General features: G+C 44.3%; 1 protein-coding gene and 1 non-coding gene across 9 annotated transcripts in view; one reads left to right on the top strand and one right to left on the bottom strand.

Annotated features, from left to right (window-relative positions):
* The window catches only part of LOC125339773 (protocadherin gamma-C4), a 365,900-nt gene that overhangs the window by 238,387 nt on the left and 102,204 nt on the right, over window positions 1–25,309 (top strand). The window contains exons 1-2 of one of the 8 annotated variants that reach the window (XM_048331027.1): window positions 5,555–7,820; window positions 15,043–15,459. The exons of 3 other annotated variants lie outside the window; for them this stretch is intronic. In XM_048331027.1, the coding sequence (XP_048186984.1) occupies window positions 5,826–7,820; window positions 15,043–15,459 (2,412 nt within the window). In that variant the 5' untranslated portion in view covers window positions 5,555–5,825. Of the gene's footprint in view, window positions 1–5,554; window positions 8,235–12,609; window positions 14,176–15,042; window positions 15,460–23,224 lie in introns of those variants that run through there. 4 more of the 8 variants (XM_048331028.1, XM_048331031.1, XM_048331022.1 and 1 more) reach the window with 4 other exon arrangements.
* LOC125340240 lies at window positions 366–470 on the bottom strand. Its single transcript, XR_007208722.1, has one exon. It is a non-coding gene; the product is annotated as a U6 spliceosomal RNA (small nuclear RNA).

The following is a 25,309-nucleotide window of genomic DNA, read 5'->3' as shown; positions in this document are numbered from 1 at the left end:
CAAGATAATTTTTGTATAGAAATTAATGTATTCATAAAATGATGGAAAGGTACTTTTCTTGAATATATTTTAGAGCAGTCTAGATTCAACTTTTAAAGTAATTTTATTGTTATTACTAAAGTGTTGTACAGATGGTTTATCATTTCACAAGTCAGGTAATGAGTACATTTCTCTTTTTGGACAATGTCGCCCCTTTCTTTACTTCCCCCCAATTTCCACCTCCATTCCCTGCCCACAAGTTGCATAGGTCATTTCCACATAGTGTAGACTGAGTGGCATGATTGAATTTGTTCACCTTTCCTCCCTCTCTTTCTGCACTGTCCCACCCTTTGCCCACCCAAAAGTAATGAAAGCAAAAATAAACAAAAATTTTAGAACACCTTGTGAGTTTGGGTATCATCCTGCACAGGGGGATACCATTCTTCGCTGTATCATTCCAATCTTAGTGTATGTGCTACCAAAGTGAATGCAATTTTTTACGTTTGTATAAAATAAAGATGGTAATTGAATGGCTGTCTAGAACCCTGAACACAATGAATGGTTTAAGAAGCCTCATTGCTTTCCCATTCTAAAGCAAGATCATAGTGCTGCACACCTGCCACGCTTTCGAATAACAACATATTGCAGACATTGAAGATACTGAGTTCATGAAGATTTTCTAATTTGGAAATGTAATTGAAACTGGGAAACAAGCCAGGCACTGGTGTCTCACGCCTATAGTTCCAGCTACTCAGGAGGCTGAGATCTGAGGATTGGGGTTCCAAGCCAGCCTGGGCAGGAAAGTTCATGAAACTCTTATCTCTAATTAACCAGCAAAAACCCAGAAGTAGTGCATTAGCTCAAGTGGTAGAGCGCTTCCTTGAGTGAAAAAGCTAAAGAACAGCGCCCAAGTTCTGAGTTTAAGTCTCAATACTGGGACAAAAATCAACTGTAAAATACCTGTCAGAAACATGGAAATAAGCATGCTATTTGCAAGAGAAAAACCTCAATTAAAATGTATCTAGATGGGACTGGAGGTGTGGCTCTAGTTGTAGAGCATCTGTTTGACAAATGGAAGCCCTGAGTTTAAGCCCCAGTAGTACTTCAAAAAAAGTTTATAGATGATCAGATAGTAACCTAGGACCAAGAAAATGCAAATTTAAACTCCTAAACTTAGGATATATAATTATGAGAACTCATACTCCATTGCACAAGACCGTGTAACTCATAATTGTTAAGCTACTTGGGAAGTATTGAAGAACACATGTGAAATATTTTTTCATCCATATTCATTTAATAAAAAATAAACACATGGAAACTAAGGGAAAGACTTCTTTTTAGAAGGACCATCAATCTTCAATCTCCTTGCTTATCTTTGAGGAATGAAGATGGTAAAGATAATATTTTCATGCATGCCTCTAACCTTTGCACGTGAGAGGCGAAGGCAGAAGGATCTTGAGCTTGCTGCCAGCCTCAGCCACATGATGAGACCCTGGATCAAGAAATTAAAAAGATGGTATTTTCAGAAAGTGAAACAGGATAGAAATAAGACCTACAAGATTACAGCTTTTATAAGCTAGAAGAAAAGAAAGTGAAATGACAATATACATCAGCTGCTATTTCAAGAATCTTTATACTGCATCAGCAGTCACCAACACTTTTTACCATTTGGAGGCATTTCTACTTAGTAATTTATTGGTTATTCAACTCTACTGAGATTTTATGAAAATGAAGACTAAAAACAGGAAGATGCCAATATAGCCACGAGCAAGTTTATCTCTGCTCTCTGAAGAGTAAAGAATACTTGATCTGACTTGCAAGGATGAAGTTCAAGTTCAGGCTGTATGCTAGTCACTCATGCCTGTAATCCTAGCTATTCAGGAAGCTGAGATCTGAGGATTGAAGGATTTGAAGTCAGCCAGGGCAGGAAAATCCATGAGACTTTATCTCCAACTAACTACCAAAGAGCCAGAATTGGAGCTGCGTATTAAGTAGGAGAGCACTAACTAGCCTTGAGCAAAAAAAAAATGCTCAGGGACAATGCTCAGTCCATGAGTTTGAGCACCAACACTAGCATATACACACACATACGAAACTTAAATTCAAAGAAGTGTAGCCACACTCCATGTAAACCAAGCATTCTTAATGTTTTTTTTTTAAATCTCTATAAAACTGAAGGATGTAGTTTCATTATTAGTAGACTTAGAAATTTCTTCCACCCGTCTCCTGATTTGGAGCCATCTGCACTGCTGCAGTTCTAGAGCCGAGGCACTAGGGGCCGCTCTTGGTAGGTCGAAGAGTTGATCAGCTCCTCTAGACATTGCAGAATCTACCAGCCTCACTTGAGCTGCCTGAGGTAGAGAACTCACTGCCAAAAGCAAAGCAAGTATTGTTCTCCTATTCAGAGAATTCTTGGAACCACTGTACTGGGAATCAGAATAGAATGAGATGGGAAACTCCTTCAGAAGAGGCCTGGCACAGCTGAGGCCTGGCCAGGCCAGTATCATTCCTTTACCCGCTTGCCATCCTTTGTTCTGCCTGGGAGCAGATTCACTAGGTTTTTCCTAAAAAGCTGGTCAGGAACCCTCTGGTGAGGAACTTTGTCAAGGTTCTGGGCCTTGTGCTGTATTTGTCCTACTGGAAGTAGGAATCTACTGGAAGTAGGAATAGAGGCAGAGAAGAATGGCTTTGTAGGTATCAATTCATTGTAGCCAAACTACCTCAGCTTGAATCCACATATATCTTTGATTCAAAAGGAAAACCCAGATAGCTGTAGCTACCCAGAGCTAGTACTGAAACCTCTAGACAGGGAAGAGAAGTCCTACCTCCCACTACTTGTTCCTCATGGCTGGGAACAGGGACAACCTTCCAGGAATTGCACCATGCAGATGACAGTAATTGTTGTAGATGTGTATGATAAGGCCCGACTGTTCACCCAGGGTCAGTGTTTTGGAAAACCTGTCTGCTCCTCAGTCATAAGAGTAATGGCCACTGACCATTCATGCTGAGATCACCTATTCCTCCATCAATATTGATAAGATCGTGGGACAGCTGTTCAAGTTGGACTGTAAGATGGAATCTCACCAGTTGTGGAAGACTGGAATTGATACAGGAAGAAAACCTTCACAACTGAGGTGGAAGCAAAGAACTGCTGAAGTCACATTGCATGTGGTAAAAATGCAAACATAATTTAAGTGAAAACAAGATTGTCCTTGAAGTTTGCACTGGATTCTGAATCGCAACAAGAAGATGTTGAGCTGTGGACTGATGTTCACTCTGTTCAAACCACAATGTCTGGATTCTGGACTTAATGCAGAAATTGTGTCAAGTAAAAGGCAAATTCCCATTGAAAATAGCACAAGAAGTCTGGACAACAGTGACTGATGCCTGTAATCCAAGCTACTCAGGAGGCTGAAATCTGAGGATCTTGGTTCAAAGTCAACCCTGGGCATGAAAGCCTGTGAGACTCTTATCTCCAACTAACCAGCAAAAATCCAGGAGTTTTTGGTCAAGTGGTAGTGTGATCAAAAAAGCCAAGGGAGAGGGCGCCGTGGTGAGTTCAAACCCAGTTTGAGCACATGCTCATGCACACACACGCTCACACGCACTCACACACACACACACACACATAGGTCAAGATATAAAACAGACATATAGACTGACAACAGATGGAATCCTATATGAAAAACAGATCCAAGAGTACACAGCAATTCATCAAGATGATCTGCCACTCTTCTCCAACACAAGCTTCACCTTGTATATCACTGGTGTCAAAGACCAGCTCTGATTGTCCACCAGACTTCCTACAGGATCCACATGGCTGAGAACAGCCCTCCTGAAGCCTCCATCACTCAAACCAGTGTGCCTCTGATTCTGACCTGGGACTCAAAGGCCAAGGTCTCTACTCCATCACAGCCAGCAACCTGGAACCACGCATGCACAGGTCGGTGGGGGAGGGGGTCACGAAGCAAGCCTTCTAGCAACTTTGCTCCTGCATGTGCTAGTGGATGACTGTAATACAAGTGGGCGACTGGAATGACAATACACCACAGACGCTGTATCTACCTAGTGCTTGGGGTCCAAGGGAGTCTGAGATCTTTGATACCGCATGGGCTTTCCATCAGCCACCTAATCGCCAAGGTAGTGGTAGCGAACATTTAACTACATCCTACTTCAGGCCTACATGTCACTGATTCTGGACTCTTCTGTCCAGGACTGTGCACCGGTGAGATTCACCCAGTGACAACAGTGTTCTCTGACACCCAAGGTAAATCCTTGGCCTTGATGTCTGTCACCTTCCTCTTTGCAGTGGTTCTGGCTATTTCTTTGTGCCCTTGAGATTCCTCTATCTTGTCTTTTGGAGGTTACTTTCATTTTCACTGGAATTCTGTAGTGAGGTGTTCAAAGTTCTTCCCAACTACAATGAAGAGACTCTGCCTTGTTCTTACAATGTATGTGCTTCCTCACCTTCCTCCAATATACCCAGGTAAAAGTTCTCAATACAGCTAAGCATTGATGACTCACACCTGTAATCCTAACTATTCTAAACACTGAGATCTGGGGATCCCAGTCCAAAGCCAGCCTGGGTAGGAAAGTCCAAGAGCCTGTTATCTCCAATTAAATGCCAAAAATCCAGAAATGGAATTGTAGCTCAAGTGGTAGAGCACAAGCCTTGAACACAAAAGCTCAGGGTCCATGTCCAGGCCCTGAGATCAAACTCCAGGACCCGTATACACATACCCAAAAAAGACCAGCAAATGTGTGTGCACATATCAGTATAAATCCCCAAATACTCCATCACAGAGCTTCTATGTGATGAAACTGCTTCGTTTGAAAATGCCAATAACAATCCAAATATGACTTCTATTTCAATGTACAAAAAATTAGCTTCTTTAAGTCTCTTCTCCATAAATTTAATTAGGCTTCAACTCATTAATTTAGAAATGAAAAGTATAGAGGTTAAAATGCTCTAACTTCAGTTTTATTTCTTTTTTTCCCGTGTATAATATGAGGCTCCAACATTCTTGGCAGGTTTATGTGTGCTGTAGTTATCTTTGTGATAGTTTTAAATATTGGTTAATACTAAAACTATATACTTATAAACATTTTAATACAGTGGTGTATCGCACTATTTGTAGGCAGCTGTTTATAATCAAGGTTTCAATGTAGCCAATCTTATAGAAAAAAAACATTAAGTATGTTTTACATAGTCTTAAGTATGAACATATAAAAATACCTCAGAACAATTCCTAATGTGTTAATAAAAACAAATAGTGACTCTAAGGATCATGGTAACTGGCATTGTAGCAGATTGGTTCAATATGTGTTTATGATTGTTGCTGTCTTTATTAAAAACTGAACGTGAATGCTGATGAAGTGCAGTAATTCAAGAGAAAACTGTAATTTCCCCATCAACTAAGATCCTGATTTCCCACCAAAAAGTAAGTGGAAAATTTGAGGGGCACTAAAAATTATTCTTACATATTTTTTACTTGTAAATATTTCACTCTGTTGGGGGGAAAAATATATATATATCAATATGATCGCAAATTTAACAGAAATAAAAATGTATGGTTTTACAAAGCGGTGCAGTATCAACTTAGGACTCTAAGTGTCGCTGTTCACTAACCTGGGCAAGAAAATCAAAATAAACCTGGGACGAATGGTCCAGCCACAAAGCAGATCAGACACCAAAGCTGCGGAGGCATTCTGACCTGACAGGGCTCGCGCCTGGCCCCCCATTCCACCAGGACCTTGACCGCTAGTGCTGCAACGCGGGGGTCGAGGGGACCCTGCGCTGCCTGCTCGCCAGCCATCCCAGGGACGAAGGCTGTCACCGCCCAGCCATGGCCGCCCTGCAGGGACGCCCGCCCCGCGGTGAGCTGCTCTTGCTTTTCACTCTCCCGGGGCTGCTGTGGGGGGCCGCCGCTGGGCAGATCCGCTACTCCATTCCCGAGGAATTAGAGAAAGGCTCCTTGGTGGGGAACATCACCAAGGACTTGGGAATACAAGCCAAGGAGCTGGCCGAGCACAAAGTCCGCGTCGTCTCCAGAGGTGGGGCGCAGCTGTTCGCGCTGAGCGCGCGCGGCGGCTTGGTGACGGCGGGCAGGATCGACCGCGAGGAGCTCTGCGCCCAGAGCGCGCGCTGCCTCCTGAGCCTTAACATCCTGATGGAGGACAAACTGAACCTTTTTCCCGTGGAAGTGGAAATATTAGATGTTAATGACAATGCACCCCGGTTCTTAAGGGAAGAATTGGAAGTAAAAATCCTTGAAAACTCAGCTCCATCCTCTCGTTTTCTGCTAATGGAGGTCTATGACCCGGACGTTGGAATGAACTCTCTTCAGAGCTTCAGGCTCAGCAGTAACAGTCATTTCTCAGTGGATGTGCAAAGCCAAGCCCAGGGGCCCAAGTACCCAGAGCTGATCCTCGAGCATGCCCTGGACCGGGAGGTGGAAGCCACCTACCACCTGGTCCTCACCGCCATGGACGGTGGTGATCCCGTCCGCTCAAGCATGGCACAGATCCTGGTGACTGTCTTAGATGCGAATGACAATGCTCCGGTGTTTACCCAGTCTATCTATCGTGTGAGTGTTCCCGAAAATCTGCCTGTAGGTACACCGGTGTTGTCAGTGAACGCCACGGACCAGGATGAAGGCATCCATGCAGAAGTCACGTACTCCTTTGGAAAGATCTCACAGATTTTCCACTTGAATCCTTTGACTGGAGAAATTTCTGTTTCTGCAACGCTAGACTATGAGGAATGCAGTTTTTATGAGCTGGATGTTGAAGCCCGAGATCAGCCAGGTCTTCAAGACAGAGCAAAAGTATTAATAACCATCTTGGATGTGAATGATAATGAACCGGAAGTGGTCATTACCTCTGGAAGCAGAACCATTGCTGAAAATGCACCTCCAGGAACAGTGGTCGCTCTTTTTCAAGTTTATGATCGAGACTCTGGTCTGAACGGTCAGGTAACATGCTCCATCTCCAGAAATCTCCCATTTGATTTGGAAAGATCAGTAGACAACTATTATCGATTAGTGACAAATTCAATTCTAGACCGGGAACAGGTGTCTCTCTATAACATCACAGTGACAGCCACAGACAAAGGAACACCACCTCTGTCTACAGAAAAGCTCATCTTCTTCACTGTGGCAGACACTAATGACAACCCACCCATTTTCTCCCACTCAACTTACTCTGTCTATGTCCCTGAGAACAACCCTAAAGGAACCTCCATCTTCTCCTTGAAGGCACTTGACCCTGACAGTGAGGAAAATGCACAAGTCATCTACTCCCTAGCCAAAGAAACCCTCCAGGGTGCACCTTTGTCCTCCTACCTCTCCATCAACCCCAACACCGGTGTCCTGTATGCATTGTGCTCCTTTGACTATGAAGAGTTTAGAGACTTGCACTTGCTGGTGACTGCCAGCGACAGAGGAAACCCACCCCTCAGCAGCAATGTGTCACTAAGCCTGTTCATTCTGGACCAGAATGACAATGCGCCTGAGATCCTCTACCCCACCCTCCCCACGGATGGTTCCACGGGTGTGGAGCTGGCGCCTCGCTCTGCAGAGCCGGGATACCTGGTGACCAAGGTGGTGGCCGTGGACAGGGACTCAGGGCAGAACGCCTGGCTGTCCTACCGCCTGCTCAAGGCCAGCGAGCCGGGGCTCTTCACGGTGGGGCTGCACACGGGTGAGGTGCGCACGGCGCGGGCCCTGCTGGACAGAGACGCGCTCAAGCAGAGCCTCGTGGTGGCGGTGCAGGACCACGGCCAGCCGCCCCTCTCGGCCACCGTCACGCTCACTGTGGCTGTGGCTGACAGCATCCCTGATGTCCTGGCTGATTTGGGGAGCCTGGAGCCCCCAAACAATCCTGATGCTTCAGATCTTACACTCTATCTGGTGGTGGCCGTAGCCGCTGTTTCTTGCATCTTCCTCGCCTTTGTCGTGGTGCTGCTGGTGTTCAGACTGCGACGCTGGCACAAGTCTAGCTTGCTGAAAGTTCCCGGTGAAGGGTTTTCAAGTGTACCCACTTCACACTTTGTGGGTGTAGAGGGGGTTCAGGCCTTCCTACAGACCTATTCCCATGAAGTCTCCCTCACTGCTGACTCTAGGAAGAGCCACCTCATCTTCCCCCAGCCCAACTATGCCCACACGCTCATCAGCCAGGAGGGCTGTGAGAAGAACGAGCCTCTGTTGATACAGGAGGATTCAAGTTTTTGTAAAGAGGAAAACTCCTCTGCTCAGGTGAGGTCGTGTCTTTTATTGTTTTTTTTAAATGCTACTTGATCTATGTTAAGTTTTCTCAGTCTCTTGGAGGGAATCATGTGTCTTATGGTGTCCCAGAGACTCGTGTAGGCTTGGACCCGGACGCAAACAGTGTTTAGAGACAAGGCTTTTGGAAATTGATCTTATCGATGGAGTAATACATTTGTGGGATCATAATTGAATGCACTATTGGGAGGTGGTGTAAATGCTGGGAAGTAGAGCCTAAGTGGAGAAAGTTAGTTACTAGGGACATGCTCTTGGAAGGTGTGCTCTTTCTCTCTCTGCATGCCTGCCATCGTGAGGTGAGCAGCTTTGCTCTACCTCTGGGCCCTGGTTTTCTGCCTAACAGCAATGGAATGAGTCAACCATGAACTAAAACCCTCTAAAACCATAAGCCCTTTTTCCTTTAAATTTATTTTTCTCGGGTACTTTGTCCCAGCAGTGAGAAGCCAATGCAATATAATTCTGATTCTTTTCCTTCATATCAGTAGATCTCTTTTAAGTCTTAGCTATCTTGATTTTTCATAAAATCTTAAGAATGTAATCTCTATATTTTTTTAGACCTTCTCTTCCTGGAAAATGTTCTGTGCCCTTATTTTTGTATATATCACTTCTTAGGATACTTTTTCCTACACTGTGACACTTGTGAAATCTTTTCTTTTCAAATTTAGAAGCTTGCTATTTTGGGAACTGGGGTTTGAACTCAGGGCCTCATACTTTTTAGGCCAGTAATCTAGCACTTTGAGCCACTCCACCATCTCTTTCTCCTAATTTGAAATAACCTTGAATTGCAACATCTACTAAATAAGAAATCTTATTTTATTCTCAGCATTATCTGAAAATTGCAAATATTTTCTAAAATAATGGAGATTTACCCTCTTTAATTTAATTATTGGAACTAGTTATTAGAAATTAGAGTCTTAAAAATAATTTCTGAAATCTATAATAGAATACCTGGATGTTGGTCTTTAAAGACTTGAGTATAATTCTCAGAACTAACTTTATTCAATTTAGATAGTCAAAATCTCTACAGTTTATTTAAAATAAAATTAGATGAACTTGCCTCATCTATATTACACAATTCTGGAAAAAATGAAACCTTTTATGAAATATTTTTAAATATAAGTCAGTGTAACAAATATTGGTTGGGACTGCCATTATTCTCACATTGTTAAATAAATGTGTAAGTGCCTGGTATTCTCTTCTACATATTATAAGTTTGATAGTATTTGATAAGAGAATGAATTTTAAACATGTTCAGTAGTGGCAACTTATAGGAAATACTTCTAGAAGTATATGTCTGACTGGTAGATGGAGGAAGGAATGTTAATAGAGCTCAACTGAAAATGTAAATAAAGCTGAGTGCCAGAGGTCACACCTGTAATCTTAGCTACTCAGGAGGCTGAGATCTGATAGTCACTATTCAAAGCCAGCCGGGGCAGGATAAGTCCAAGAGATTCTAATCTTCAATAAACCACCAGAAAACTGGAACTGGTGCTGTGACTCAAAGTGGTAGAGCAGTAGCCACAAGCAAAAGATCTCAGGGGCAGAGCCCAGGACCTGAGTCTAAGCCCCATGACTAAGAAAAGTAAAACAATAAAAATAAAAATGTAAATCATGTAGCATTTTTAATCCTGGTAAAGTAAGACTTCTGTCATATAGAAATTCTATATCCAAATATTTAAAATAAAGAGACATTATGATTTGGGGAAATCATAATTTAGAGAGTTCATAATTGCCCAAAGTTGTAAATACAATTGTGGCTTGTTGAGCAGAAAACAGTGAAGTCTTTCATTGTCAAGGTTGTTCTAATAGAAAATGGACTGCTAAAGAGGTAGAAGATTCAATAGTTGACACTTTCAAAAGTAAATTGGTGATGATTAGTGGAGTGTGATGGTACATAACTACAATCCCAGCACTCAGGAGACTGAAGCAGGAGGATCACAAGTTCAAGGCCAGCCTGAGCCTTTCTTCTCTAAAGAGAGAAGAAAGGATGAGATAGAGGAAGGAAGAAAAGAAGGGAGGGAAAGAAGAATAAAAGAAAGGAGGAAAGAAGGAAAGTTTAAAAAGTGAAGGGAGGGAGGGAGGAAGAAGGGGGGAATATAAAGTGCTGGGCATTGTGATTCACACCTATCATTCCAAGACTCAGGAGGTAGAGGCAGACGGATTGTTCAAGGACAGCTTCAGCTGCATAGCTAGTCCCTACCTCGAAAAAAAAGAATGAGGAGGAGGAGAAGTGTGGAAGAGAAGGAAATGAATGGTCATGAAACTAAGGAAGCATAGGAGATTCTCAATTTAATGAATAATTCGACTGCATTATAGCCAAGAATATTGTTTTTCAGTGTTGAATTAGACTATGCCATCTGACAATAGAGTGCACTGGCTACTTAAATTTATATGCATGTGTAAGAAAAACATAATTGAGGAGATTTATTGAAAGTATATGAGGGCTGGGGATATAGCCTAGTGGCAAGAGTGCCTGCCTCATATACATGAGGCCCTAGGTTCGATTCCCCAGCACCACATATACAGAAAACGGCCAGAAGCGGCGCTGTGGCTCAAGTGGCAGAGTGCTAGCCTTGAGCGGGAAGAAGCCAGGGACAGTGCTCAGGCCCTGAGTCCAAGCCCCAGGACTGGCCAAAAAAAAAAAAAAAAAAAAAAAAGAAAGTATATGAAATTTTTCTTTGCAATCTGTTAGTATTTGTAAAGATAATATTGTGAATTTGAAGGTATAGTTAAGTAGCATTGTACTTTCCAAACATGCTTAAGGCCTTGGGTTGAAAAACAGACAGACAGATAACAATGGACTTGCTAACTTTGCTTGAAACCCTGGGTTCAAAACCTACCACTGAAAAAAATTTGAGGGTTCGCTTCTTTCATCTTTTTTATTTTGAGATAGGGTCTTATTATGTAGCATAGGCTGTCTTCAAGTTCATGATCCTACTACATGTATTTCTAAGTGTGGGAGCTATAGGTATGTCCTTCCAGGCCCAGGTTGTTGACATTTTAAGATAGAATAAGAGTAGTACATGTTTTCCTATGTCACTATGATGATATTTGCATTTCCACATTTATTATGGAACTATTTATTCCAGGTTTATGAATGCATATAGCTAAAAATTTTCACTGACAGAAAAAAACAGGTGCAGGTGGCTCACACTTGTAACCCTAGATAATCAGGAGGCTGAGATCTGAGGATTGTGGTTTGAAATCAGCATGAATAGGAAAGTCGGTGAGACTTTTACCTCCAAGTAACCACCAGCAAAAAGCCACAAGTGGAGTGCTGTAACTCAAGTAGTAGAGTGTCAACCTTGAGCAAAAGAGCTAATAAATAGTTCCCAGGCCCAGTACTAGCACCCAAAAAAAAAAAAGATTCTATTCTCACAACAGTCATTTATTCACGGTTAAATATTCCAGCAATCACAGAAATTACCTAGGCTCTTTGCTCTACTCACTATATATTGAATTTTGAAACATCAGGAAAAAAATATCTACCAACTTAACTGAGCTGTTTTATCACTGTAAACTATCTATTTCCAATAAAACTTTTGTTGAGGTGGCAGTGGTCAAAGGAAAAAGAATAAAATTACAGAACCATTGTGGAAAACAAAATACCTACATCTTTGCTAAAGAATAAAACCTAAGCTGAATTTCAAAGAAGTAGTTCCTCAACAGAAAAATGTTTCATAAAGAAAATAATGAAGATAATTAACTCAATGCCAGGGAAACCAAATACACCTTCCATTTTCAGGGGAGCAAATGAAGGTTAGAATTCTTCTTAATAACTTAATAATAACATGCTGTCTTTGAAACTGTGCAATTACCTCAATATAAGATTGTGTTGTGTTCATTAAACTTGTGTTACCTGTATAGTATCTATAGTGTAGATGTAGTACAGATCTTTAGTAATTTTAAATTGTGAGCCCAGCAACAGTGGTTCATGCCTATAATCCTAGTCAGGAGGCTGAGATCTGAGGATCATAATTCAAAGCCAGCCAGGGAAGGAAAGTTCATAACACTTATCTCCAATTAACAACCAAAAGATCTGGAAGTAGAGGTGTGGCTCAAGTGGTAGAGCACTAGCCTTAAGCAAAATGAAGTTCAGGGACAATGCCCAGGCCATGAGTTCAAATCCTAGAACCATCATAACAACAACAATAAGTTTATATTGTAGAATAACTCAGAAAACTTGAATATTCAAAATAATGAAGTTATTTATATAGTTTAGACAAGTGTGTTATTTATGGAATAAATATATATTTATATATATTTAATATATATTTAACGTTTACCTTTTTTTAACCTACAATGGTTGGCATCTCTTTATGGGCAAGGAAATGAGTCTGCACCTGGGAAATTAACTTCAAAGTTGCAACTCAACGATTTTTTTAAAGAAAATTATCTTGGATTTTCAAATACTGCGTTGATTCAGTTGTCTTAAAATGTATTTTAACAGTGCCCTTAGATATATGTGATTAAAATTTAAGTAAACGAGAATTTTGAAGGGTAAAACAATTGTCTGTGCCGTTAGCTTTGCTTCCGTGCGGTGCAGTAACTTGGTTAGGACTCTGAGCGCCGCTGTTCACCAACGCGGGGGGAAAAAGATCTGCTAACCACCGAGTTCCGCAGCACAAAGAAGGGAAAGACTAGAGAAGCCCTCTTCCGAGCGGCACCGCGCTCCAGCCTCGGTGCTGCGGGATTCCTGGCGGCTGTTCCCAGGAAGGGGAGTGGGGGCCCCCGCGAACGCACCGAGTCCAACATCCAGATCCCCAGGACGATGGCGACTCCGCAGCGGGCCCGGGACTACGGAGCGCTCGTGCTGCTCTCCTTCCTCCTGGGGACCTGGAGGGAATGCTGGGCGGGGCAGATTCTCTACTCCGTGCCCGAGGAGACAGATCGAGGGTCTTTCGTGGGGAACATCTCCAGGGACCTGGGACTGGAGCCCCGGGAGCTGGCGGAGCGCGGCGTCCGCATCGTCTCCAAAGGTAGGACGCAGCTTTTCTCTCTGAGCGCGCGCAGCGGCGGCTTGGTGACCGCGGGCAGGATCGACCGCGAGGAGCTCTGCGCCCAGAGCGCGCGCTGCCTCGTGACCTTTAATGTGTTAATGGGAGACAAAATGAGTCTTTACCCTATAGAAGTGGAAATAACGGATGTTAATGACAACGCTCCTAGGTTCCTGACAAAAGAAATAAACGTGAAAGTAATGGAGAATACAGCCCCTGGCACGCGGTTTCCCCTAAATGAGGCTGGAGATTCCGATGTGGGCACCAACTCGGTCCAGGGGTACCAGCTCAGTCCCAATCGTCACTTCTCCCTGGTTGTGCAAAGTGGGGACGATGGAGCTAAATACCCAGAGCTTGTGCTGGAGCAGGTGCTGGACCGGGAGGAAGAGGCGGTTCACCACCTGGTCCTCACTGCGTACGATGGAGGGGACCCGCCCCTATCCGGCACTGCCAGCATCCAGGTCACAGTGGTGGACGTGAATGACCACACGCCGCTCTTCTCTCTGCCCCAGTACCAAGCGACTGTCCCCGAGAATGTGCCAGTGGGCACGAGACTCCTCACAGTGAGTGCAGTGGACCCCGATGAGGGATTCAATGGAGAAGTGACATACTCCTTTCGGGAAATAACCCCCAAAATTTTACAGACCTTCCACCTGAACTCGATTTCAGGAGAATTGTCAACTTTACAAGTCCTGGATTACGAGGAATCCCGCTTCTACGAAATGGAAGTTCAGGCTCAGGATGGCCCTGGAAGTCTGACTAAGGCAAAAGTACTGATCACAGTTTTAGACGTGAATGACAATGCTCCAGAAGTGACTGTCACGTCGGTAAGCAGTTCAATCCCCGAAGACACGCCTCCTGGGACCGTAGTTGCTCTTTTCCACCTCCAAGACAGGGATTCTGGGAAGAATGGCGAGGTAAGCTGCACTCTTCCGGAAAGTCTGCCCTTTAAGCTAGAAAGATCAATAGATAATTATTACAGATTGGTCACAGCAAAAATCCTGGATCGGGAAACTCTCTCCGTGTACAACATCACCGTGAAAGCCACAGACGGCGGGTCTCCTTCGCTGTCTACTGAGGCACACATATCCATACACGTGGCAGACACCAACGACAACCCACCCACCTTCCCTCACTCTTCTTACTCTATCTACATCCCTGAGAATAACCCTAGAGGAGCCTCCATCTTCGCAGTGAGCGCCCATGACCCCGACAGTGACAAGAATGCCCAGGTCACTTACGCCCTGAATGAGGACACCATCCAAGGGGCGCCTCTGTCCTCCTATGTCTCCATCAACTCTGACACTGGCGCTCTGTATGCGCTTCAATCGTTCGACTATGAGCACTTTAGTAACCTACAACTGAGGGTGACTGCTCACGACAGTGGGGACCCACCTCTCAGCAGCAACGTGTCACTAAGCCTGTTCATTCTGGACCAGAATGACAATGCACCTGAGATCCTGTACCCGGCACCCCCAACTGATGGTTCTACTGGTGTGGAGCTAGCTCCTCGCTCTGCAGAGCCGGGATACCTGGTGACCAAGGTGGTGGCCGTGGACAAAGACTCAGGACAGAACGCCTGGCTGTCCTACCGCCTGCTCAAGGCCAGCGAGCCGGGGCTCTTCACGGTGGGGCTGCACACGGGTGAGGTGCGCACGGCGCGGGCCCTGCTGGACAGAGACGCGCTCAAGCAGAGCCTCGTGGTGGCGGTGCAGGACCACGGCCAGCCGCCCCTCTCGGCCACCGTCACGCTCACCATCGCCGTGGCCGACAGCATCCCGGAGGTCCTGGCCGACCTGGGCAGCATCAGTACACCAGCAGACCTTGATAAGTCAGACCTCACGCTCTACCTGGTAGTGGCAGTGGCTACTGTCTCCTGTGTTTTCCTTGTCTTTGTCATTGTGCTGATGGCGCTCAGACTTCAGCGGTGCTGGCACAAGTCACACCTGCTACAGGTCGCAGGTGGTGGGTTGGACGATGTTCCTGCCTCACACTTTGTAGGTGTCGATGGGGTTCAGGCTTTCCTGCAGACCTATTCCCATGAGATTTCCCTCACTGCAGACTCTGGGAGGAGCCATATCATCTTCCCCCAACCCAACTATGTGGATACACTCATCAGCCAAGATAGCTGTGAGAAAAATGATTCTTTGATAACACCTATAGATTTTCCTGAGTGTAAGGGTGAAGCCCCCAGTAGTCAGGTAAGTTTTATTCTTCCATTATCTATTTTTCTTACAATAATTCTCCTTTGTATAAAAAAAAAGTCTCCTATTTGAAAGTAAGGATTTTGAAGACAAGGGTTTAAAAATAGTTTTATTTCAGTGGTGCTACTTTAACATAGGTTGTGGTCTCATTTTGTTAGTGAAAATCTGTGGTCAAGATTAGTGTGTGTGTGTGTGCGCGCGCGCACGCCAGTGTTGGGGATTGAGCTCAGGGCCTGGGTGCTATCCTTAGCATTTTAGCTCAAGACTAGCTCTCTACTCACAACTCCACTTACGGTTTTCTGGTGGTTAATGGGAGAAAAGAGTTTCGCAGATGTTCTTGCCTGAGCTGGCTTTGAACCAGAGGCTTTGAGCCTCCTGGGTGGCTAGGATTATAGGCATGAGCCACTGGTGCCTGGTCGGGAAGATTGTAAATTAGTAGGTTATCACATTTTTGTATCTTTCTCCTGCCTTTATGTGGGTACCTTAATTCAAGCATTTTCTAAGTGAAAATATAATGTTGAGGTTTTCCACTGTGCTGGATTAACAGGAATAAAATACACTTTAGCTGCCCTTTTCTGGGTTCTCTTTAGGATTCACATTTATGAAAGGTTCTAGATGATGGTTCCATCTAAATTGTTATTATCTGTGTTCTGCTTCTACTTTTTTGTACCTGTTTGGTAGCCCTCAAACCTGTGGGGGGGTTATCCATAATTTATAGCACAAATATCTATTAATGTTGGGACTCTTCTAGAAGATTAGATTGGCAGCTCAACAATGAAATGTGTTGACCTTCACTAAGCTCTATATCAAAGACAGACAAGGCATCCTGTGCTATACGAATGGTTGTAGGCCAAATTATATGGGTCAAATAAAATGTTATTTCAATTTAACTATTAGGGCCCACACCTGTGATCTCATCACCAAAGGAGGCTGAGGAACAGGGGTTACGTGTTGTGAGTCTAACCATGGCTCCACAGTGAGAGCCTATCTCAAAAAAATGTAACAAGTCATCTAGCTACGCAGGAAGCTGAGGTCTGAGGACCAACATTCAAAACCTGTATCCAGGCAGGAAAGTCCTTTAGACTCTTACCTCTAACCAACCACCCAAAAAAGCCAGAATGTGGCTGTGGCTCAGGTAGAGTGCTATCCTTGTGCTAAAAAAGCTCAGGAACAGCTTCCAGGCCCTGACTTCAAGGCCCAGGACAGGCAACAACAAATCCAATAAGTCATTTCAAGTGTTATGACAGTTACATACCCTAACACAGAATTCCAATAGGCTATTTTACATGTACGTTCATGTGGTATCTGTGGGCTTTTAAAGTAGGATATTGGAAAGCTGCTGTATGAAACCACTATCTATGTACTCAAACCTAAGACAAGTAGTCAGTTTCACTTATTGGATCTGCTAAAATATTCAGTTAGAAATAACCCAGTTTGAGGATTAACTGCTTCCATATTGTATAGTATTTTAGTAAGCTTGAACATCTCATGATTTTCATCTGTAAAGGTAAATTACAAGGTAATTTTGATTCATAGAACTCTGAGTGTTAATTACAAGGCTAATTTTTCTAATGTTGCATTTTGTTTGGCTGTATCTTGCATATAAGGAACTGCACAGTAGGACAACAGTGTATGTAGGTCATTCATTCTGCAGTGTTCAGATGTACAATCACTTGGGAAGATCACAATATTACTGACATTTTATGAGGAAAAGTTCTCTGACATAAATATGATTTTCAACTATAATGAAAAGAATATGCCATCATTTTTTACCGAAGGGCTTTAAAATATTTTTAAACTAAAGCCACAGAGCTTTCACAAGCATACATTTCGGGGCCGTTTTTTCCCAATACAGAAGTCAGAAGTTCAGACATAGAGACCGGTGCTCAAGTTCAATAGACCTCAGTGACTTGTGCTACAAGTCATAATACTACTTCCTGGTAACTCTGAAGATTGGTCTTCCATTTTGTAACCAGGGTAATGACTGTGTCATGGGGAAAGAATGAACTAACTTCAGGCTACATCATTTCTTTATGAAGGATAAGGAAATGAGAGTCAGGTCACCTTCCTGTGAGGAAATCACTGAAACTTATTTGGAAGAATAGTTTTTGATCAATAAGCATAAGCTGCACTTGCTTAAAATACATTTAGGCATTGTTGGTGCTTTGGGGAGGCGAAAATGATGGTTCAGTCCAAGTCTGTGCTGTAGTCATCTCTATGTCACTGGTATGTATTTGCAATTGGACATAACGATGTCAACGAACACGTATTTACGTAATGTCCCTAGAATACAGGAATCTGTGTATTGAGTAATTTCCAAGTCTACGATTTTAAATACTATTAAGTATATAGCAGCCACGAAATAGTTTGTATAGGCAACTATAATTACCCTAGTGATTAAACCGAAACAGCAGGAAGGGTCGTTTCCTGGTGTGGACTCCGGGAGCCGCTGTTGGCCAAAGTGGAGAGCTGGGCGCGCTCCCTCTTCCCCGCGCAGCCCCACCGCGCTTCCTGAAACTCCAGGATCTGACTCGCAAGCGCCAGTCTTTACATGGCTTCTCCACAGCAAAAGAAAGGATCTTTTCATGGACTGACACTGGAAGTAAAGTCACGCGTAATTCGGAGTCTCCATGCTGGGGAGCAAGCCCCTGGGAACAAGATGGACAAGATGGCTGGGGAGCAGCGACACCCAGGGCTCTTTCCCCTCCTGCTGGCTTTGCCGAGCTGCTGGTGAGAAGCCACAGGCTGGACAGGGCAGCCCTGGGCGGGAAGAGGCCACTTTGTGCTCTGGAATTTGAAGCTGTGGCTGAAAACCCATTGAACTTTTATCACGTGGCTGTGGCGGTCTTGGACATTAATGACCGCATGACAAAATTCTCACAGGTTTCCTTCAACCACACAGCCCAGGGCACAAGTAATCTTAGGATCTGCCAAGGACGTAGATGTTGGAACCAACTCACTTCAGAATTACCAGTTCAGTCCCAACGATCGTTTCTCACTTGTAAAGAGAAGAAATCAGACGACAGCCAGTACCCTGAAATGGTATTGAAGACACCTTTAGATCAGGAGAAAACGAATAACTACCACTTGACCGTCACTGCTTTGGATCTGGGGCTCCACCGCTCAGCAGCACTGCACAGATACAGGTCCTAGTCACTGAGGCCAATGATAACCCTGCAGTCTTCAGCCACGACGTACACGGAGTAAGCCTTCGGGGAAGGATCGGCCCCAAAACCACCTGGCTGGGGTGACTGCGCTGATCAGGCTGAAGGCAGCCGTTCTGAGATCACTTCCTCTTTCAGAGAAGGTGTCCGGATGGATCACTCGTTTTGACCTGAATGGAGAAATTTAAAAGTATTCTCTGGTTTTGGAAGCAAGGAATAGTGGAGGGATGATTACACAATGTACGGTGGAGATAGATGAAATGACAAGGTCCCAGAACTGATCTCCCAATCTCTACCTGACCTAGTCATGGAGGATTCTGATCTCCAAATACATTGCTTTGCTTAAAATCTGTGACAAGGATTCTGGACACAATGGGGAAGTTATTTGTACATTAGAGAGTGATGTTCCACATAAAATAATCTCTTACTCAAGAAGTATATATATCACACATATATACAATACTATATATATATATTATATATATATATATATATATATATATATTAGTGACAGGGTTCTAGACGGTGAGCAGAACCCAGAGCACAACACCCCCACAGCTACTGACGGGGTACACTACCCCTCTCCTCTACCTCACCTGTCACCTTACACACGCAAATGGCAATGGTCTGGTTTTCAGACAGGCCTCCTACGTGGTCCATGTGGCTGAGAACAACCCACCTGGAGCTTCCTTTGCTCAGGTCATTGCCTCTGACCTTGACATGGGTCCCAATGGCCAAGTCTCTTATTCCATCATGGCCAGCGACTTGGGATCCCGAGTATCGGTGAGCTCACTGAACTGCTCCAGCTCACCACTCAGGCACGCTACCCGGGCTCGCCCCCGCTGCGCGCCAACGCCAGCCTGTGGCGTGCTGGTGGACAACCGCAACGACAACGCGCCGCGCGTGCTCTACCCCGCGCCGAGACTTCTGTGACCACTCTGCGCCCACCCACCCTCAAGGTGAACTTCAGGTTTACCTCGTTGCCTCTTTGGGTTTGATCCCAGTGCCATCCCTCCTTGTGGTGACCGTGGCAATTGCTCTGAGCCTACCACCTGCCTCTCGCCCCAAGTCCTGAGTTGTTTTCGGCATGATCCCCGTTCCAAGTCTGGATCCGTGGTTTCCTCTAACGACAGTGAGCGAACTTTGCCTATTCTTATAATCTGTGAGTTGCACAGTCACAGAAAATAGAGTTTCATTTTTCTAGAATGTAATGAGCTACTGAGTTCAGGGCAAGTATTTTTGTGAGTCATCTGGGGCCTGTTTCTACTTTGTAATTCCAAGGAGCCAGCTTCCCATCAGATGAGTTTCCTTTAAAGCATACCTTTTGTTTTGCCTATACAGTTCTCCATATTCACAGGAAAATTCATGACTTTCAGATCTCATGCGTTATCTTACAGAAATTGTAGCATAGAGCTAGCGGTGGAGCTAAGTGGTAAGTACTCACTTAGCATGCTAGGTTGCCCTGATTTGATCCCTGGCAATAACCACAAAAAAAAGTTATAGTTAATAAAAAGCTTTCATACTTGACTGGGGCACTGGTGGCTTGTGCCTGAAATCCTGGCAACTCAAAAGGCTAAGATCTGAGGATCTCAATTCAAAGCTTGCCCAGGCAGAAAAGTCCATGACACTCATCTCCAACTAACCACCAGAAAGCCGGATGTGGAGCTGTGATTTGAATGGTAGAGTACCCGCCTGTAATCCTAGCTACTCAGGAGGCTGAAATCTAAGGATTGGCATTCAAAGCTAGCCCAGACAAGCAAGTCCATGAAAGTGTTATCTCCAAATAACCAACAAAAAGCTGGATGTGAGGCTGTGGCTCAAATAGTAGAGTGCTAGCCTTGTGAAAAAGCTGAGGGTCAGTAACCACGCCCTGACTTCAAGCCAAGGGGAGGGGGGTGGAGAGAGAGAGAGCACGCACTCATACAACTCTTCAGAGAATGTGGAAACAATTCTGTAGCTGATAGGTGTATTCCCTATAGATTTATAAAGCAATGAATGTGTGATTTTTATACATTGTTATTGGCTCTTCTAAGAAGCTAAAGAGATTTCCTTCCACAAATTTCTTGTTCCTGGCAATTATGTATATGACCAATACCTTTTGCAACTCGGACATAGTCTAAAGACTAAAATAGCCATGTAAGTTGGGTTAGGGCAGCTCACACTTGTAATCCTAGCTACTCAGGAGGCTGAAATCTGAGCATTACAGTTCAAAGCCAGTCCAGGCAAGAAAGTACATGAGACTTTTATCTCCAATGAACCACCAGAAAACCACAGGTGGAACGGTGGCTCAAAGTAGTAGCATGCTAGCCTTGAGCAGAAAAGCTCAGCGACAGCACCCAGGCCCTGTGACCAATAAAAATAAAATTAAAAAGCCATGTAAATAAGCTTTTAAAGCAAAAGAAGTTCAACTAAGATTAGGCTCTTTTTTGGTTTTTTTGCTAAGTTAACTGGTATAGCTTCTATACTAATCTGCTGTTTTGTTTCTCTCTGCTTTTTTCCAAACGTTCCTAGAATAAGATATCTAAAACGGTTTCTCCATGGACTTTTTGTAATTTTTATGTAGCATGTGTGTGTGTGTGTGTGATCATTTCCCTATCACAAGGTCCATCAAAATATCAAAAACAGGGCTGGGAATGTGGCTTAGTGGTAGAGTGCTTGCCTAGCATGCATGAAGCCCTGGGTTCTATTCCTCTGTACCACATAAACAGAAAAGGCTGAAAGTGGCACTGTGGCTCAAGTAGTAGAGGGCTATCCATAGGCAAAACGAAGCTCAGAGATAGCACCCTGGTCCTAAGTTCAGAACAGCCCCAGAACAGGCAAAAAAAAAAAAAAAGATGAAAAACATGGTTTGTTCTAGACCTATCCATTTCCCTGTGAATGCCATTATTATCATTTCTAATAGCTGTGTAGAATTCCATTGTGTACAGGTACCACATTTTTTGATCCATTCATCTTTAGTGGGGCATCTGGGTTGTTTCCATATCTTGGCTATTGTGAACTCTACAGCGATAAACATGGATGTGCAGGTGTCCTTGTCATATCCTGGATCCTGTTGCTCAGAATAGATGCCTAGGAGTGGTATGGCTGGGTATGTCTGTGCTGAGTTTTTTGAGGAACCTCCAGACTGTTCTCCAGAGTGGTTGTACTAATTTACAATCCCACCAGCAGTGAAGTAGGGTTCTTCTTTTTCTTCATCCCCTCCAGCATTTGTTGTTGCCTGAGTTCAGAGTATAGGCCATCCTGACTGGGGTAAGGTGATATCTCAGGGTTGTTTTTATTTGCATTTCCTTTACTGCCAGGGATGTTGAACATTTTCTCATATGTTTCTTTGCCATTTTTATTTCTTTTTCGGTGAAGTCTCTCTTTAGCTCCCTTGCCCATTTAGTGATTGGTTTATTAGATTTGGAAGGGCTTAGTTTCTTGAGTTCTCTGTAGATGATGGATTTTAGGCCTCTGTCTATTGCTTTGCTGGTGAAGATCTTTCCCCAATTGGTTGGCTGTCTTTCTAGTTTAGTAGCTATGTCTTTAGCTGAAAAACAGATTTTTCTTGCTCATAACACAGGGTTTTCAGGATTAATCTATATTGAAGGTCATTCAGTAGGCTCTTCTATCAAAGAAACAAAGAATGGATTTTTTGAGCACCTTTCTCACATTCCTAATATATAATTTTAATTGTCTTTTTACAACCCTGAGCAAATATATCTAGAGGCCTTCTAATCCTTCTACTACCTCTAGGAGACAAATAATCTTCTCTGAATTTTTAGACAAAATTTCCAGTCTAATTTGCACAACAGTGTACTGTGTCAGTCATTTAAAGGATCTCAGTTAAAACCCAGCACCAGGGTCTCATGCCTATCATTCTATCTACCCAGGAAGCTGAGATCTCAGAATCATTGTTCAAATCCAGCCAGGGCAGACAAAGTCCCAGAGACTCTTATCTCCAATTAATTAGCAAAAGGCTATTTTAACTTGAGGCATGACTCAAGTGGTAGAGGACCAGAATTCAAGCACCAATACCAACACACACACACACACACACACACACACACACACACACACACACAGTTAAGTATCCTTTAGCAACTACTTAGGTTAATGGCCAATTTGAAAACTGCTGAGAGATTTTTGTAGTGGCGTTTATTGTTTGATCTTTTCATGATAATGCACTGTTTCTGCTGCTCTTTTGACAAAAATATTCAAGGAGCTTAAATAATCTTTACAATATACATCTACCTTTTAAAAATAGTCTTCTTTAAAATGAAATCTCTCATTGGTGAAAAGGGTGGAGGGGAGATTTGCTTGTGGTTGATGTCTATCCACAGTTTCAAGTGTTTTATTTTAAACTACAAAGGTGTGTTTTTTTAATAAGATAATCTCTGATGAAACCTGAAGAGGTATGACCCAGTGGTAGAGTATCTGCCTAGCAGGTATGAGGTCCTGAGTTGTAACCTAGGAGTGTACACACATGCACATGTGTACACACACAGCATACATACAAAAAAGTCACTTAAGTTATAAATGCAATCTTCCTGTCAAGGTTTTAGAATGTTAATTTTTTTCTTTCTTTCTTTTCCCCCAGTCTTGGGGGAAACGAAACTACTATAATGATTCCTTAGCTTAAATAAAACAACTTCAAGTCAATCATCTTTCACTTTAAAAACGAGTTCAAATGAAGACTGCAGTTCTTACTGAGTGTATAATGTTGCCATAAAAGTCTTATGGCATAATGGGGAATAAATCTGGCATATGTGTTTAGAGGAGCAAACGTATTCCAGAAAAGTGAGTCGTTTAATGCCAACCCCCAAATCTGTTCATTCTTTATCCTTTTATAAGGTCTTCAATACATCTCACACTCCTTGGCAGTTTCTTTTAAAATATGGACTTAGGAGCAAATTAAATAAATTCAAAACATAGTAATAAAAAGATCAGTATTTTGCTCATCCAGCAGAGTATTTCAAATCTGTGTGCATCTCGGTGCAGTAACAGATTAGGACTCTAAGTGCCGCTGTTCACCTGTGAAACAAATGCCACCCAAAGGCTGTCGGATTCCCGGGGCTCACAGACACAGAGTCCACAGACCAAGCGCTGGGCTGCAGCAGAATTCTGCCCCTAAATCTGGGGATCTCCCGCTTTCCCTAACCTCCGCCCAAAGGCTAACAGGATACACAAGCCCCGGGGAGATTCGGAAAGGATTCTGTAAACAGAACAATGGCGGATTCCAAGACGCGCCGAGGACACCGCCAGCTGCTGCTGCTGCTCGCGCTGCTGGGGAGCCTGGGGGAGATCGGGACGGGACAGATCCGCTACTCGGTGCCAGAAGAGACCAACACCGGCTCCTTCGTGGGGAACCTCTCCCGGGACCTGGGGCTGGAGCCCGGGGCGCTGGCGCAGCGCGGGGTGCGCATCGTCTCCCGAGGTCGGGCGCAGCTTTTCTCTCTGGACGCGCGCAGCGGCGGCTTGGTGACGGCGGGCAGGATCGACCGCGAGGAGCTCTGCGCCCAGAGCGCGCGCTGCCTGGTGAGTATTAACATCCTCGTGGAGGATAAAGGAAAGCTATTTGGGATAGAGATCGAGATAACTGATATTAATGACAATAATCCCAAATTCCATGTTGAATATCTGGAAGTGAAAATCAATGAAATCGCGGCCCCCGGCGCGCGCTTCCCTCTCCCCGAAGCTGCAGACGCGGACGTGGGCGCCAACTCCCTGCAGAGCTACCAGCTCAGCCCCAGCCTCCACTTCTCCCTCCATGTGCAAACCACAAAGCATGGAACCCTGAGCCCGGAGCTGGTGCTCGAGCGCGCCCTGGACCGGGAGGAGGCGGCCAATCACCACCTGGTCCTCACCGCCTCCGATGGCGGCCACCCTCCCCGCTCCAGCACCGTGCGCATCCAGGTGACAGTGTTGGATACCAACGACAATGCCCCGGTGTTTGCTCAACCACTTTACCAAGTGAAAGTCCTGGAGAACGTGCCCCCGGGGACCCTGCTGCTCACGGTAAGAGCTAGTGACCCCGATGAGGGAGCCAACGGAAAAGTAGTGTACAAATTCCGGAAAATCAATGAAAAGCAATCTCCATTATTCCATCTTCATGAAGACACGGGGGAAATCTCAGTGGCACAAAATCTAGATTATGAAGAATGTTCTTCGTATGAGATGGAAATCCAGGCCGAGGACGTGGGGGCCCTTCTGGGGAGGACCAAAGTGATCATCACGGTGGAAGATGTCAACGACAACAGGCCGGAAGTCGCCGTTACCTCTCTGGTCAGCCCAGTGTTGGAAAATTCTCCTCCTGGTACAGTAATTGCCTTCTTGAATGTGCATGACCGAGACTCGGGGAAGAATGGTCAAGTTGTTTGCTATACGCATGATGGTTTACCTTTTAAATTAGAAAAGTCGATCGATAATTATTACAGGTTGGTGACATGGAAATATTTGGACCGCGAAAAAGTCTCTACTTACAATATCACAGTGACAGCCTCAGATCTAGGAACACCACCTCTGTCTGCTGAAACTTACATCACCTTGATTGTAGCAGACACTAACGACAACCCTCCTACTTTCTCTCATGCCTCCTACTCAGCCTACATCCCAGAAAATAACCTAAGAGGGGCCTCTATCTTCTCACTGACTGCACATGATCCTGACAGCCAGGAAAACGCGCAGGTCACTTACTCTGTGAC

Source organism: Perognathus longimembris, chromosome 22 (assembly GCF_023159225.1).
Source record: "Perognathus longimembris pacificus isolate PPM17 chromosome 22, ASM2315922v1, whole genome shotgun sequence".
NCBI classification, from domain to species: Eukaryota; Metazoa; Chordata; class Mammalia; order Rodentia; family Heteromyidae; genus Perognathus; species Perognathus longimembris.
Note: the sequence above shows the minus strand (reverse complement) of the source record. Positions and strands in the feature narration are given on the sequence as shown.